This window comes from Sebastes fasciatus, chromosome 1 (genome assembly GCF_043250625.1).
Source record: "Sebastes fasciatus isolate fSebFas1 chromosome 1, fSebFas1.pri, whole genome shotgun sequence".
Taxonomy (NCBI): Eukaryota; Metazoa; Chordata; class Actinopteri; order Perciformes; family Sebastidae; genus Sebastes; species Sebastes fasciatus.
This window is the reverse complement of record NC_133795.1, coordinates 33,711,982-33,727,423: the sequence shown is the minus strand read 5'-3', so window position 1 is coordinate 33,727,423 and position 15,442 is coordinate 33,711,982. Positions and strand designations below refer to the sequence as shown.

At 41.3% G+C, this 15,442-nt stretch overlaps 1 protein-coding gene across 4 annotated transcripts in view; it reads right to left on the bottom strand.

The window, feature by feature from the left end:
* LOC141773060 (voltage-dependent calcium channel subunit alpha-2/delta-2-like) overlaps positions 1–15,160 on the bottom strand; it is a 174,815-nt gene extending 159,655 nt beyond the window's left edge. For all 4 annotated transcript variants that reach the window (XM_074644714.1, XM_074644723.1, XM_074644729.1 and 1 more), the window contains exons 1-2: positions 14,583–15,160; positions 8,208–8,289 (exon numbers count right to left, since the gene is read on the bottom strand). In XM_074644714.1, the coding sequence (XP_074500815.1) occupies positions 8,208–8,289; positions 14,583–14,698 (198 nt within the window). In that variant the 5' untranslated portion in view covers positions 14,699–15,160. The remainder of the gene's footprint in view (positions 1–8,207; positions 8,290–14,582) is intronic.
* Positions 15,161–15,442: the final 282 nt, after the last annotated feature.

Here is a 15,442-nt window from a genome sequence, read left to right as displayed (position 1 = left end):
CCAAGCAAATAATTACAGAATTTGACAAATTTGAATCTGTTATAATTGAAGTGTGTATAGTTTCTATTCTGCTTCAGGAGTGGTACATCAAGTGCTTCCAGTGCACATGATCAACAACAAATTGTAAAAGGTGACACATGCAAATATCATTTTCAGAAAAAAACAATTACTAGGTACTAGAGATGTCACAAGAACCAATACTTCGGTACCAAGTCGATGCCAAAATTCTGAAAACTGACAGTACTCATTTTTCTACAGTACCGCGGGTACCGTCAGGGCATCCTGTCATCCCAGGGATGATAGAAAATGTGTTTGGGACGCAGTAAACTCACTATTCTTTCTCTGATAATACTACTACTTGCGAACAACAAATCTGTGTTGAAATCGTCAGGGTGAGAGCTAGTTAACGTTAGCTGTTAGCAGCCGGTTAGCAGTACAATCCTGCACGGAGCGAACAGCTAACGTTAATGGAAGGTATCATTACATTATGATGCATTCAGGCTCTATTCCGTAAAAATGAGTATTAGGGAAAGGTACGTTATAACGTTATCATGGTGTGTTCAAATGTAAGCTTGTAAAATGTATTTATTGTCAAAAAACTTGCTGTTTGACAGAGATGTTTTCACAGCAATAAAAAAATATATATTATGGGAATTCTGACCTGTTTAATTTCCTACAGTATGTAAACGGTGATAAAGGAGTGTATGTTGAAGTCCATGGGATTTATTGTTTTACTTTTGTTTTTTACTGTATCGGTATCAAAATGGTATCGAGAATTGTGTCATTTCACTGGTATTGGTATCAGCTACTAAATTTCTGGTACTGTGATATCCCTAATAGGTATGGGTAGAGTGGAAACAGCTCAGCTTAGTGCTGGAGTTGAAAAAAGTCAGAACATGTAAATCTTTGAGTTCCTAAAGGCTCAAAGGCTGTGCTGGGTTTGCTGCTGTTGTAAATGTGTTAAAATAGCAGTAATTATTTATTCATTAATGTTAACACAAAGACCTCAATAAGAGTAAACCGAGGTGTGTATTGATGCGTGCTAACACAATGACTGAGTGATACTTAAAACGAGCCGGCAGGAGAGAAAACCGGAGCCGGAGAGTAAACTATCTATCCTGCAGAAATAGCCTGTGATGTTTCACACAGCCAGATAACAAGCTGCTGTTGTGTAAGGTCCAGGCCAGAAGATGGAGGGGAGGCGAGAGGAGGGGAGGGGAGGGAGGAGAGCTGAGAGGGGAGCTCTCTCTCTCTCTCCTTTAAAGGGAACTTCTCATGGTGGGAGGAGGGACCTTCAACTCTCCCTGCACACCGTCTACAGGCAGAAGGAGCCATTAAATCAAGAAACAAATGGCACTGATCAGGCCTCACATCATCGTCCGTCGTGAGAGGGAGGGGGGTGGGGGCTGACATCAGCTTTTACAAAATGAGGAGGGGGGTTGTGGAGTGAGAGCAGGGGTGATGTCTAGTATAGCGCTGGGCATTTGAGACAGATTATTGGAAATTTCTGTAGTCAGCGATAGTGAGTAAATCCACCAGTGCACTTTATAGAGATATGTGTTTGTTGGGGCCGGCTGTCTTCTTTTTCTAGAAAGCAGGAGGTTTGCAGAAGACATTTGGCATTGTGTTCAGCCTGCATACAACATCTCCCTCAAGTCATAAAAGCAAACCTGTGCAGATCAAATATGAACCAGAGGCTTCAGTGATGTTAACGTCAAAAAAAAAGAAGACTTCCCGCACACACACACATTCGCAAGCATGCACACGTACACTGGAAGCACTAGAGGCAAGACGGTCTGTGTTGAACTGAGATAAACCTGCAGCCAGCATGAGGTCAGCGGGCCGACTGATGTAGTGTTGACCACACAGCACAAAGATAGACACACAGAGTGAAGGGCAAAAGGAAAGGGAATACAGCAAAAAACATACTTGTTCAAGTAAAAGGTTCAAGCTCAAATGAAAACTGGATCAATCCCACACCCATTAATTGGCACTCTGTCTATCCGCCCTGCTTCCATGTGTGGGTATATTGATCAGGATGTGCGTCGCTCTCAGGTTTCCAGTAATCAAGAGCAGCAAACAGCAGCAGGAGGAGGAGAGGGCGTGGAGGCGTGGCAGACAGATCCTCGGAGTGCAGAGTTGTAAAGTGCCAGGCTGAACCGACCGAGGGGTTCAGGAGCAGTCATGTGCACCAGGCTAAATTATTCATGCTGATTAGACTCTTCTTATTGAAATGAATTTGAAAGAGTTCAACATATGTTTCATGGCATCGCCGTTTAAGAGGTTTGCTAAATTGAAGCTGTGACTCTGTGCCAATTTGCAAGTGTGGTGGTGGAAAGTAACTAAGTAGATTCACAAGCACTGCACTTAAGTTTAGAGATGCACTAAAATTTTATTCCGATTTCTGATTTTTTTAAAAGTCTGACCTGCCGATTCTAATTGTTGCCAATTTCCGATTTTCTTTCTAAGAACTATAATTGACAGCAAGGCTCCAGATTAACTTTTTATTTTTATCACCGCCCCGAAACAAATCCCGAAAAATAATTTCAACCATCCCGAAGTCAGCGTAAACCATCAACGAATTCTAATTCTGTTACTCTTTGTTACTGTTAATGTCATCTATAGTTGTTATTTGTATAAAAATACACAATTCAAATGATTAGGAAATACATGCTTGTATTTTATCTAAATACTGACTTTGATTAAAACAACATTTTTGCATTAGTAGTTCTAATTATATATTATAAGCTGCTTAGAGCTAGTGTTAGTGTTAGGGAGTTAAACAGGTCATATTTCTCTCTCTATTATCTTTTTTATTTAGCTGTAAAAACATCTCTTTCAAACAACTGTATTTATTAAATTTTCTCGCCAAAACTAAATTTGAAGATTACATATGAACACATCATGATAGCGTTATAATTTGCCTTCGCCCAACTTCGCCCACTTTTCTACTGAATAGAGCTTGAACGTATTATAATGCAAGTCAATGCAACCTTCGTTAACGCAAGCTGTTAATTCCGTTATAAGCAGGACCGCGCGTGGGAGAGACACCGTGCTGTCGGCAGACGAGCCGGTCACTGTGATTACTCTGAGCAGCATGCATAGGAATGAATTACAATATGATAAGAGTCCGGGAAAGTTAGTAGGTCCAAAAGTTTTTAAGGTTGTGCCTCTACGGCTTATTTTGGACATACAGTTTTTGGCAAATTGCAGCTTTATGTCTTCTTCACTCACGCTGAAGAACTTCCACACCGACGACATGTTCGTACTCTAAAATACAACGTACTGTTAAATATTAACCAGAGGTTCCAACCTTTTTGGCTTATGAGTCCTTACAAAGAAACCAAATCTAATTGGGGCTCCTTGTCATGCTTCAGATGTCCAAGAGTTTTTTAGCAGTTCCACCAAAAAGATATTTCCCCTTTAAACTGTCTGAGATCGTTTCATTTAAATAACTGTTCATGGCCCAAAGAGGTCAACTATTTTACAAAAGAGAAAGATTCGAGAAAAGTCCAAAAACTGAATACACAATTTGTGTAGCAGAACCTTTTTCTTCTTCTTTCCTACCGCACTAATCATCACATGACCCTTCAGATTTATCTTGTGACCCAATGATGGGGGCCTGACCCCTAGGTTGAGAACCACTACACTAACCACCCAACTGTATAAAGGTAAAACTAGCTCCATTTGACCAGCTACAACAGTAAAATGCTACTTGCAAAGTAATCCAATAATGTCATTATAATTATTTATCAGTTACAGAGGCTGTTCTGCTCCAGAACGAGCAGTTTCACTTTTGATACTTTAAGTATATTTAGCTGATAATACCTCTGTACTTTTACTTAAGTAAGACATTAAAGATCTGCTACTTTTACTATCTGAATACTTGTTCCACCACAGGTATATGAGTACAGTGAACATGTGTCCACCTGGTGTCTAAATATGTAGATAATAATATTATCTGCCTGTATCTCTGATAAACCATCAAATCGCTATAATGACAGTATGTGGGTGAAGGCGCACTGCTCGTGTGTGCCTATTAAAAGTGTTCTGAAAAAGCCCGAGGATATGGAAACAATGCCAGTGTCCACCGCCGCCTCTCATCACCACATACTGTAACACATCAAACACAGCAGCACGCAGGATAAAGAGGAGGATAAGAACTATAAACAGCATTCGTCTGCTCACATTTAAATGTACCAATTCTCGTCCTTCCCCTCTATCATTTCATCCATCTTAAGTAGTTTGACTCTAAATATACACACAAAACCGCCTGAACATCCATCTCAATTGTCAAGCCATTCTTCATCCTTTCTCTCTCTGAAAACCCCCCTCCTCCTCCGCTCTAAAAGCCGCCCACTCTACTTGTCTATCCGCGCTCCACAGTCTTCCATTCGAAACTTCCAACTCCTCCGATACATCACTCAGCCTCCATCTTCCTTTTTCACTCCCCCCGGGGAAGAATAACATCTTAACCTGGGCAGAAGTATATTACGATGTGATTTTAAAACATTTAAATCACTTTCTATTTTTGGAGACACTTGAAAATCACAGTATGCACAAACACATCAAAACATTGCGCAACGCTGTTGTTTCTCATGTTGACCGATTCCAAACATATTCAGCTATTTTCGTGCTGCCCTGTCTCGGCCTTTCTGTCTCTTTCACCCGCTACCTCGCTTGTCAGAAAAAATATAAATCTCCACCGGGAGGAACTGAACGGACCACATTATATTCAACTTTACTTCCTTGTCTCTTTCCATGTAAGACAAACTCAAAAATAATTTGCACACGCTTTACATTTTTTTTTTGTCTGCGAGAATAAACTGCGCATGAAGAGGAAGGGGGCGCAGAGGGAGGCAATCTTGTTACCAGCCGGCATAGCCCTGGGAAGATTTCTATCAGACACACGTATAGAGAGAGGCATCCATTTAGAAAATGGCTTTTCTAAGCATGCTGGGCCATTTAGCACACCCTGTGACGACTCCTGTTTGGGGCCATGATAAATGTTCTCTCACACCCGCTCTGTGCACACTGTCAGACCAGCACACACAGCCATATGGGAATCCTACACAAGATATAACTGGGATGGGCGTAATATTTTTACAGAGACTGGCTTCACTGGGTTTGGCCCACAGAGAAAACTTCAGCAACATGTAGCCTCCATTAGTTTAAATCCACAAAACTTAACGTCACGTCAACATCACATCTCAACCCTCGGTCTCATTAAGCTCGGGATTTATTCAGCTATGTCCAAGTTTTACAACAAGCAGTCAAGAGACACTATAACATATTGAAACCGCACATACAGTATATCACTCTAAATACCACAGCACAGAAACAATTACTCAGCTAAACAATCAGGCGACTGACAGGAATGTATGAGCAACTCCTTTTTTTCCAAGCAAAAACACCAAACATTTCCCTGTTCCAGCTCCTCGTTTGTGAGGATCTGCTACTTTTCTTTGTCTTATGTGATAGAAGAGTCGATATCTTTTGGTTTTGGACTGTTGCTGCTGTCAGAGAAAACAAGCAATTTGATGGCAAGCAGCCGGGGCTTTATGAAATTGTGATGGACTTTTTTTCACTATTTTCTAACATTTTATAGACCACATGATGAATCAGTTTATCAAAAAAAGAATCAGCAGATGAATGAAAATTAAAAAAAATAATAATAATAATCAGGATAAATAATCATGCGGCCCTTAAATATGAATAGTATCACCACCAAAGTCTGCATGCACAATGAATTGCATCCAATAGAATAAGATAAGAACAGACATTCCCATTCAAATCAACGTAGCAGGATTGTCAGAACGGCGTCAATGTTTATGTGTACCGTTGCCATTGCGACCGTTGTAGCGGGCTAACTTCCGTATAAACTAAACCAACTTACGGCAAGTCGCGGACTACCTGAGGTGAGGTTTAGCAGTAACGACTCAAACGAGCAATGGAGTAGTAACATTACGAAGAATAAAGAGCCAGAGTAAATGAGTCAAATTTGACAACATAATGCTTCATCCACACACTCTTGGAGGAAAGCACATTGCTATCGACACATGAGTGACAACTTTGTTTGGCTCATTTTCTGTAACGCAGTGTAGCATTAGCGGACAGGTGGGTAGTTAGCTAGTTTGCTAATTCCGCCACGCTTTAATGCTACACTGGTTACAGGAAATGAGCCGGCTGGTGGCCAGCAGCAGCACTGGGTCTGACGTTCCCTCCGCTCCAGACAAGCTAACTAGCCAGCCAGCCAATTCCAGAGCTGCGTACTTTACAGCTCCACTGACGTGTGTTCTGTTGTCACCATAACAACAAACAACAATCACCATTTTCTTTTGTACTACTGTTCTACTCCTATTTTTTTTCTATGGTTGCATCATATTGTATATTCAGTAAAAAGTAAAAAATAGTAATATAGGAGTAAAGGAGTAGGGATGCACCGATACTGATCGGAAATCGGGCCGATACTGACTCAAACAGCTGGATCGGGTAACGGTGACAATGGGGCCGATCTATTCAAATCAATTCTCTGTTTATATACTGTATATATTATATACTGGAATAAGAATTCCTGTTTAAGTTTTGACCAATTTGTTGCTGCATTAAAAATGTTTACACTTGAAATGTAATTCCTATTTATTTTGAATATTTTTTACCAAATTTTTGGTGTATGATTTATTATTTTAATCATAAATATAAATTCAGTAAATCTATATCTATGTATTTATTTGTTACATTTTTTTTTTTTTTTTTAGAAAGTCAAGAAAACAATGTTTAAGTCAAGCCTGATGTTGCCTTACACATAAAAGAATGATCCCAGTCACTTCCACACAGTGAGGCATACAGCTTATTAACTAAACACTGGTATCGGATCTGTACTCGGTACTCGGTATCGGTCGATACCCAAAGCCCAGGTATCGCTATCGGTATCGGGACTGAAAAAGTCGAATCGGTGCATCCCTAAAAGGAAGAGGGAAAAATGTTGTGATCTTTTGGTGTAAACACTGCCTCTCGAAGTTTAGTGATTTTGTCTAAGTTTCAGATAAATAGAAGGATGACATACTTCTTTAGGAGTTGAGAAAATGCTCCTTCCTCTTTGGCTCTGAAAACTCTTTCAGAAACCCTCAAAAAATGCATCGTCACCAAGCTCAAATCAAGATTGTTTTTCTATAGTTTCATAGAATATTTATCAGACAGCAACAATATGCTTTCACCTTGAAACCATAACCATGAGTAACATTATTACAGAAGTCTAATGCCGTTTAGAAATCCACATTGCTCAGTGGGAATACTGAAAACATATTTGTACAAACTGCGAAAGGCAAATATTTTGATGGGTAAACATTGTCTGTTATGTGCGGTTTACACTGGATGAGTGCTAAAAATCAACCTCTCTCTATCATGTAGTCTGAGCGTCTTCTTGATACCCACTACTGGTCACTAACCTTTACGCCATCACTGTCAACTCACTTCCTCCTCTCTGGGATCCATCAACGTCGCCACACCACACTAACAGCCGTCACTGTTACTAACCACTGTTACTGCTAGCATTAAAGCTGCCACAGGCACCGCACCGGCTGGATGAATCACACTCACCCATACAGCAATAATGAAGCATTTATCTCAGGGTGCATTACAAACCCTGGAAGCACGGCGAACATGCGCACACGGCAGACATATGATGAAACAGTGTCAATCACACTCTGCTCAACCATCTGCTCTACCACAAGACAGACACGTGCTACACACAGCCTCATGCGAGGACGATGACACAAACTACCAAAACACCATATTCTGCTAAATGTGATTTTATATCATTAAAATCTCATGCTTCTGAAAACAAGTGAAAACATTTTGTTAATTTGTTGAAATAATTTCACTTTTTTTCCCCCAGTGTATCTTCACTTTAAAACACTGATTTCACAGGATCTTGATTAAGGAAGGTCAATCCAGGAGTGAAATCTGACTCTTGAAAAATAATTCTTGAAAATATAACTGATTAGTGGGGAAAAAGTAAATTTATCTCAGAGTAAAATTATCTTAGAGACTACAGTAAAACTATCTTTAAAAGATCAACATTTTTTGCAGTGCTCATACAAACGCACTTGGGAGCTTATGTCGTACAACCTCGCCCAGTGAAATCTTACTGATTAATAATGCAGGAAAAAAGCGCTGCGTCACATGCGAGCATGACGTCAACTTACCGATCTCATCTGCTGAGTCCCGGTGACGTGCTGCAGAACCTTTTCCAGCTCCTTCTCGATGCGTCCGGCCCAGTGAATCATTCTGGAAAAAATTAAATTAGACATTTTCAATCTGCATCACTCGACATTATCACCTGAGCATGTCATCATCATTCATTTCTCTTGTCAGTGGATGTGAGTGAGTGTGTTTGTAAGACAGTGTCAGAAAGAGTCACTCCCCATCTTTGTATATCTCTCTTTTCTGTTGTCAAACTGCCATACAGTACTCTCCCCCCATTCCAGATCCCTATCTGGACGCGTCCCTGTCCAACCTCTCCTAATGTCTGGGTTAATCATCAGCAGCTTCCCTCCCCATCACATCTTGCATATATCTGGTCGGCCCTGGCAGGACCGGTAGCGAACGTGCCTGTCTTGGCTCGGCTGGGATCAGCGGCTCTGCAATAAAACTACTCAGGTCTGACAGAAATGCACCCTAAGCAGGAGCTGATCTCCGTTAGACGGAGCCAAGTTTGGAATTAAGAGATCAAACGGCTCAAGCTCATCACTGTATATCTCCCAGCAAGCAACAAATGACTTAATGGATCAAGATTTTCACTAGATCATTTTAAAGCAGCAGGGGCTAACCTGCCAACCTGGATACAAGCTGAACAATCCACATGCATGGCCAACGAGAAATTCTCTACTCAAAAAAACATTATGAAAGCTTATCTTCCAGCAATCAGATGAATACATTCTGTAATGCGTTTGCGAGCCAACCACTGACTCCATGCCAACCTTTTCCTTTCAGCAGCCTGCAGATAGCTAATCACTAGCATCAACAACACAACACAGTCGTTTGTCTTTTAATATGATGACTGAAACAAATGTCATCTTTAAATGTCAGATTGGCTCAGAAGACAAGAGGGAAGACAGATTTATTAAATTTGCACAAATCTGCCAAGTAGTGACAGCGCTCGCCATAATCACAAAGCCGGAGCGGGCCTCATCAGGAGAGTAACAGCAGAGCAAACACGCCAGGCGCACTGGCTGTGTTTATAGGGGACGAGATTAAGAGCAAGCAAGAGGGCCTCCAAAAGGATGGTGCAGAGCGGGACCGCTGGGGAGAGGCCGCCGACTATGAAAAGGTCACCTCGATATGAAATGAAAACAAGCTTACAGTGAGAGCAGAGCCGAGGACGACGTAGTGATACTAACAGTGAGGGACAATACCTCTGCCCCAAGCCAGGCAGACTTCTTACGCAACTTCATTAGTCTACATACACACATACTGTGTGTGTGTATGTATAAATATATATACACACAGACACACAGCTTTGACAGAATGACATGCAATAAGAGGATCATGTTATGTCTCATATTGTAAGTGTATGTAAATACACATATACCATAGAGCTGGGCAATCTTAAACACTGAATTGGCTTTTTACTGTATTCATGAAATATTTGATTTACACTTTTTATGTGTGGATGATATTGATTATAATGTGGACTTCATGGCCAAGCAGGCTGACAGTTTGTTTTTTTATTCAAGTTACTACGAGGAACTTTCATTTTGTGTTGATTTTGGCGGTCCCTGTGGACAAAAGCGGTAGTGTTTCTGAGCGCCAGAGTCCGTTTAGAAAACCTCTCATTTTACTGCAGCAGGGTCTGACAGTCTGCCCCAGGCGGTCCTAGTTCTGGTCTCCCCGTGCCTCCCTTCCCTCCAGCGTGCCCAGCAATACGGCCTGGGTCTCCAGCAGCGTGGGCGAAGCTCTGGTCCTGGCCGGAGGAAGAATCGCTGGTGCTGGGCTCTCCACCGGGCTGGTCGGGAGGCCCCGCTGGAGTTTGAGCTCAAGGAGTTTCTGGTGACCATGCAGGATTTTGTCAGATTTTGCGCGGAATAAGACCTAGTGGAACCGATTACAAGCATTAACAATAACTATAATGAAATAGCCAATCTTCTCGCTGATGGTCTTCTTTACTTATGTAGGTCATATAGAGCAGTCGTTCCCAAAGACTGGGTCGGGACCCACAGGTGGGTCGCAAGACATTTTATTAGGGTCGTCATATAAATTTGCAGAATTTCTTCCATTGTGTTTTATTCAACATTTATATCCGCAGTACACCTCTGAGCCACATGACGCAGCCTGAATGTTTGTATTGTTCTGATAATTGTGGCCTGCTCATAACATTGGATCTAATATGAAAGGATAGCGTTTATTCTGTTTCTTTTACTGATGAGAGGAAAAAGACTAGAGCCTGTTAACTCCACCTAAATGCATTTATTGGGTCTCTTTTATAAAGTATTTAACATGTTTGTATTGCATGCATAAAACAGAGTTGGGATTTATCAAATGTATGTCTCTTCGAAATGGCTGATTTACGTATTCCAAGATAATATAAGGCGATGAGGAAATGGAAGTAAAAATGGTCAGGAACGTTCATTTATGCACAAATTCACTCTTCTCACGATTTATTGATAAGGCCTATCGCGAATTGGGTCGCAAGGATTTGTCCTTTCTAAAAAAGTTGGTCCCCAGAAAAAAAGTTTGAGAAGCACTGATATAGAGGCATCAGTAATTAATTGAGACCATTTCATAAAAGTTCCTCATAGTAACTTTAACAGAAAACCTGTATTTGTCTTAATTAGATAAATATGAGTTAAACATTTCCCCATGTGATATTGAATACTTAAATAATATCAAAAGGTATCATTAAAGATAATAAAAAGTGATAGTTACGGCAATATTAATTTTCCCCATGTTGCCCCACCCCTGTCAAAGACAGTTAAGAAAATACGTTTGGATGGACGCCCTGCGTTGTCAGCGACACACCGTCATTCGTTCATTCTGATGCAATGGATCCAAGTGCAACGCTGAAATATCGTGAAGGGCAAAAGGTGGACTATTGACTCCATTAACATCATCCTTTAAACTGTATCACAATATCGTGATAACAAAATACTCAGACGATATTCAGTTCCATATCACGATAAAATGATTACATCCAAACATGCACCAGCTGTACAGACACACCTGCACACATTAGCCTCGTCACTCCTCCTTCCTGCTGTTTCCATTTTCTAAATTGATTTCATTACAGTGAAAACGCCGTCTGATGACATACTTAAATATGCAGACTTAATATCCATGATCCAGTGACAGGCAGCAAGAAGTCGACCTTAACACAACTGACTTGCATCAGGCAAGATCACATTAAGTTGACCCAACAACATCTGTAAAATGTTGTATGATGACTTGAGATCTATGTCGGACTAATTGTAAATCAAAGGAAAACAATACTCGACAGTCCCAAATGTGCAGAACTCTCCATTCAGTACCAACTAGAGAGATATCAGGAGACGCTTCTTAGGTAAATTATCTGCACTACTGAGGCCTGATGTTCACTGAAGCTATGATCTCTCTTAAAAACAGAGGAGTTGTCAATGGGCACTACATGAAAGCCGACCGATGCTCTCTGGCTCTTTGTAGTCTGATGTAGTATATAACATCTTTGCTATTTGGCATCTTTTGTTTTTTCTGTGTATTATGATTTATGTTAGAGAAACATTACGGGGAAAATGTGACGAAATGAGTTTGGATGGACGACCTGTGTGTCAGCCACACACACCGCCACCACGTTCGTTCTGCTGCAATGGATCTCATCATTCCAAGAGCGACGCCGAAATATCTTTAAGGGCAAAAGGTGGACTATTTTCGTATGTGTGCAAACAACAACATTTGGAAGAAATTGCTCTGAGTTTCATATAATGTAGACTCAGCTAAGTGATGATATTTTGCATTCCTGAAGAAGATTGTACATTTAGATAGCAGTTATCGAAACAGGTTTCCTCCACATAATTTAGAAATGTGGAAATAATTTCCCCCATGCAAACACCTTATTCGTCTACACACACACACACACACACACACACACACACACACACACACACACACACACACACACACACACACACACACACACACACACACACACACACACACACACGTACACTGCGAAAAATTAGACCAGGCTTTTAGGTGTCAATGTGTAGAAAATGCACATTTTCTAAGCACTGCTGTAAAAATGAGCTATAGGACATTCTGCCCTCTCTTATGCACACATTTCCTCAGCTAGACCTCCAACACACACAAGCTGCAACTGGTTTGTGTGTGTGTGTGTGTGTGTGCGTGTGCGTGTGTGTGTGTCAGGCATATACACCTGATGGACGGCCACAGCCGCTCCCCATACACCTCAATTAGGTAGCTGGCAACAACTGGCAAATAGCACAAGATGTGGGTGACACAAAACCCAGTTTTTAAAACCCCAGAGATGCCTGAATATAACGTAGGTTACCAGACCGACACTATTTATCTCATCTAATGAGATTAACCCGGTTTTATTAAAACAGTAACTGTATTCAAGCATAGTTACAACAAATAATCGAAGTACTTCTGAAAAACATTAGGTGTATTTGGAGAGGAGATATTGCTGCAAGATTATAAACAATGCATTTTAATCATTGAATACAGGTGTAGATTTATAAAATAGATATTCAAATACAATAAATATAATTTTTAAAATCCACGTGAATTTGTTCGCAAATCCATCCAGACAAACCCCTTTTCTTTATGGTGCTTAACTTAATCAATGATGCAGCTAATTGTCCTTTTAAGTCAATCAACAGTAGGCCTAATATAAGATAAGTGATTTTCCTGTGAAAGTCACCTTGGCATTCAGGAATAACAAAGCGATCACCCAGAGGATGCCTCAGGGAGGAAATCATGTAAGATTCTTCATTTCTGTGAACCTGGTTGACTAATCACCACTACAGGCTGCATCATGTTCACATCAGATCATCACGTCATCATCACGTATAGACTAGGATGAGGGACTCTGGCTTCACTGGGTTTAATACTGGACTGAAAAATGTGAAAATGTAATTCCAAAAGAAGCAAAGGTCACTTTAAAAAAAAAAAAGGGCTAATTGTTTGAATAGTTGGGAGTCACAAAGCTGGTAAACTGCTGCGTGTGCAGACGTTATATGTTTCAGTCTGCCTCCGTGTGTCATCCAAGGTGAAATTGTCACATTTTAGAAGAAACTGCGCTTTAAAATGTATAATATTATCACAAAAAACTATTTCCCCAACAGGTGGACACTGGAAAAGTCCAACACTATAGTTTCCACACACAGCTATGCTCAGCTTTCTGTGCCTGCATGAGGTCACCTGGATAAAGCAACACACTGCCATACTGGCCTCAACTGCGTCTATACATTTCAACTATAAACATTTCTACAAGACTGTTCACTGCAACAACAACAACAACAACAAAAATGATGCTCCATTTGTCCTCCGTACTGAGTCATGTATAGTTTTGGGAGTTTGTGTGAGAAACGATCTGAGCTGCAGGGACTTTCACCTGAAGGTTCACCATGAGACCATGGAAGAAGCTATCACGCGTATTAACTAATTGGTTTAGTCTCTGAATCAGAATCATCCTGTTATAAAACACCAGTGTATATCCTGCTGTTGCTGCTGTGGGATATAGAGGAGTATTTCCACGGTGCGTGTGCAGCAGGATCCAGTGGAGGACTTTTTTTTAGTCTAGCCTCACTGTATAGCTCAGCCTATCCATCATCATGCGTAAATGGGATATTCTCCCACCCCATGGAGCGACAGCAAAACAACACATCCACTGTTATTATTATTATGATCATTTTATTTCTATCCCCATATGGATGTCCTAATGAATTCTTGCTCGCTTGGTTTATTCACCTACATGGCACCTGTGCATTCTCCCTACAGCTGACTATGACAGATTGAATAAGGCTTTTGGGTATTAAACTGTAGCTGTGTTGACCATATTCAAGATTCAAGATTCAAGAGTTGTATTTGCCATTTGCACCTATATATAGGTACATTGTAATTCTGAGCAGTTTACACTCTAGAGTCAGCTTTAAGAAAAGAAATAAAGGTAGAAATTACAATACAAAATAAGTAGCACAATTCAACTCAACACAATAAATAAATAAATTATTAAAATGTAAAAGTGTAGTCGATAAATAAACTAAACTACCCTCTGCATAGGAGCAATGACAGATGACAGATTGGATAAGGCTTTTGGGTATTAAATGCTGCTGTTGCTGCTGCTGCTGCTGCTGCACACAAACAACAACAACATTATGAGAGCAGACATTCATAACGTAGCATCAAGAGACAGGAAACTGCGTCTCCTGTTGTTTGAACATCATGGACAGCAGCAGCAGCAGCACGGAGGTAAACGGAGCTGCATGTGCATCATGTGCAGGCGGCTCGGTGGGGCCACCTGTCCTAGTTCCTGGTTCCTCCACTCCGCATCCAGGTTTATCACCCCCAAAACGATGCAGGGTACTTACGTGTAGTGTTGTGGGAAGAGGTGGGTCCCGTCTGTCGGCGTGGAGACGCATATGATAAGTACAGTTTGCATTGTGAAGAGGCAGAAGATACCGTACGACTGCGCGCAGATCGCCATTTTCCATGAAATATTCAAGAAACTGAGGATAAATAAATAAGAGAGAGAGAAGGAGGACCGGAAGGACACAGTCTCTCTCTCTCTCGGCGGCTGAGCTAAGAATAACCCGGAGAGAAAGTGTGTGTTGGTGGTGATGGGTTGGTGGAGGAGGCTTCTGCACACTTCAGCCGGGCAGTGGATCAACCTCAGTCAGGGACGCACAGAGAGGACTGGCAGCTGAAGAAGACACTGGAGACCAGAATGAGGAAGATGCTCTGCTGCTGCTGCTGCTGCTGCTGATGTGCCCGCCTGCTGCTGCTGCCTGTTTGCGCACTCGCTGCTGTCCTCCCTCCCTCTCCACCGCCGCACATTTGCTCCTTTTTCTCTCTCCCACTCTTTCCAATGTAACAACCATGCAGAGTAAAGCTCAACACCACAGTGATAGGGTGTCCTCCATCTATCCCCCCGGTTTTCAAAATAAAACCATTTCTTGTTTTGAGGGCATTAAAGGGACTGTTTGTAAGAATCAGAAATGCTTCTTAACAGCGACACCTGTGGCCGTTAAGTCAACGAAAGTCAGCGTCGGGCTCGCGGTTGTGCTCGCTCTAAATAGACATGAACGAGCATCGCCCAAAACAGTGAGACGACACACGTCAGCTAAAACCACAATATCACTCTATATTTCACCTGCTTGGCAGTAATGTTATCTGACCAGACCAAGGGATCTCCATGAATCAATACTGATCCTAGTTATCGTCTCTGAAC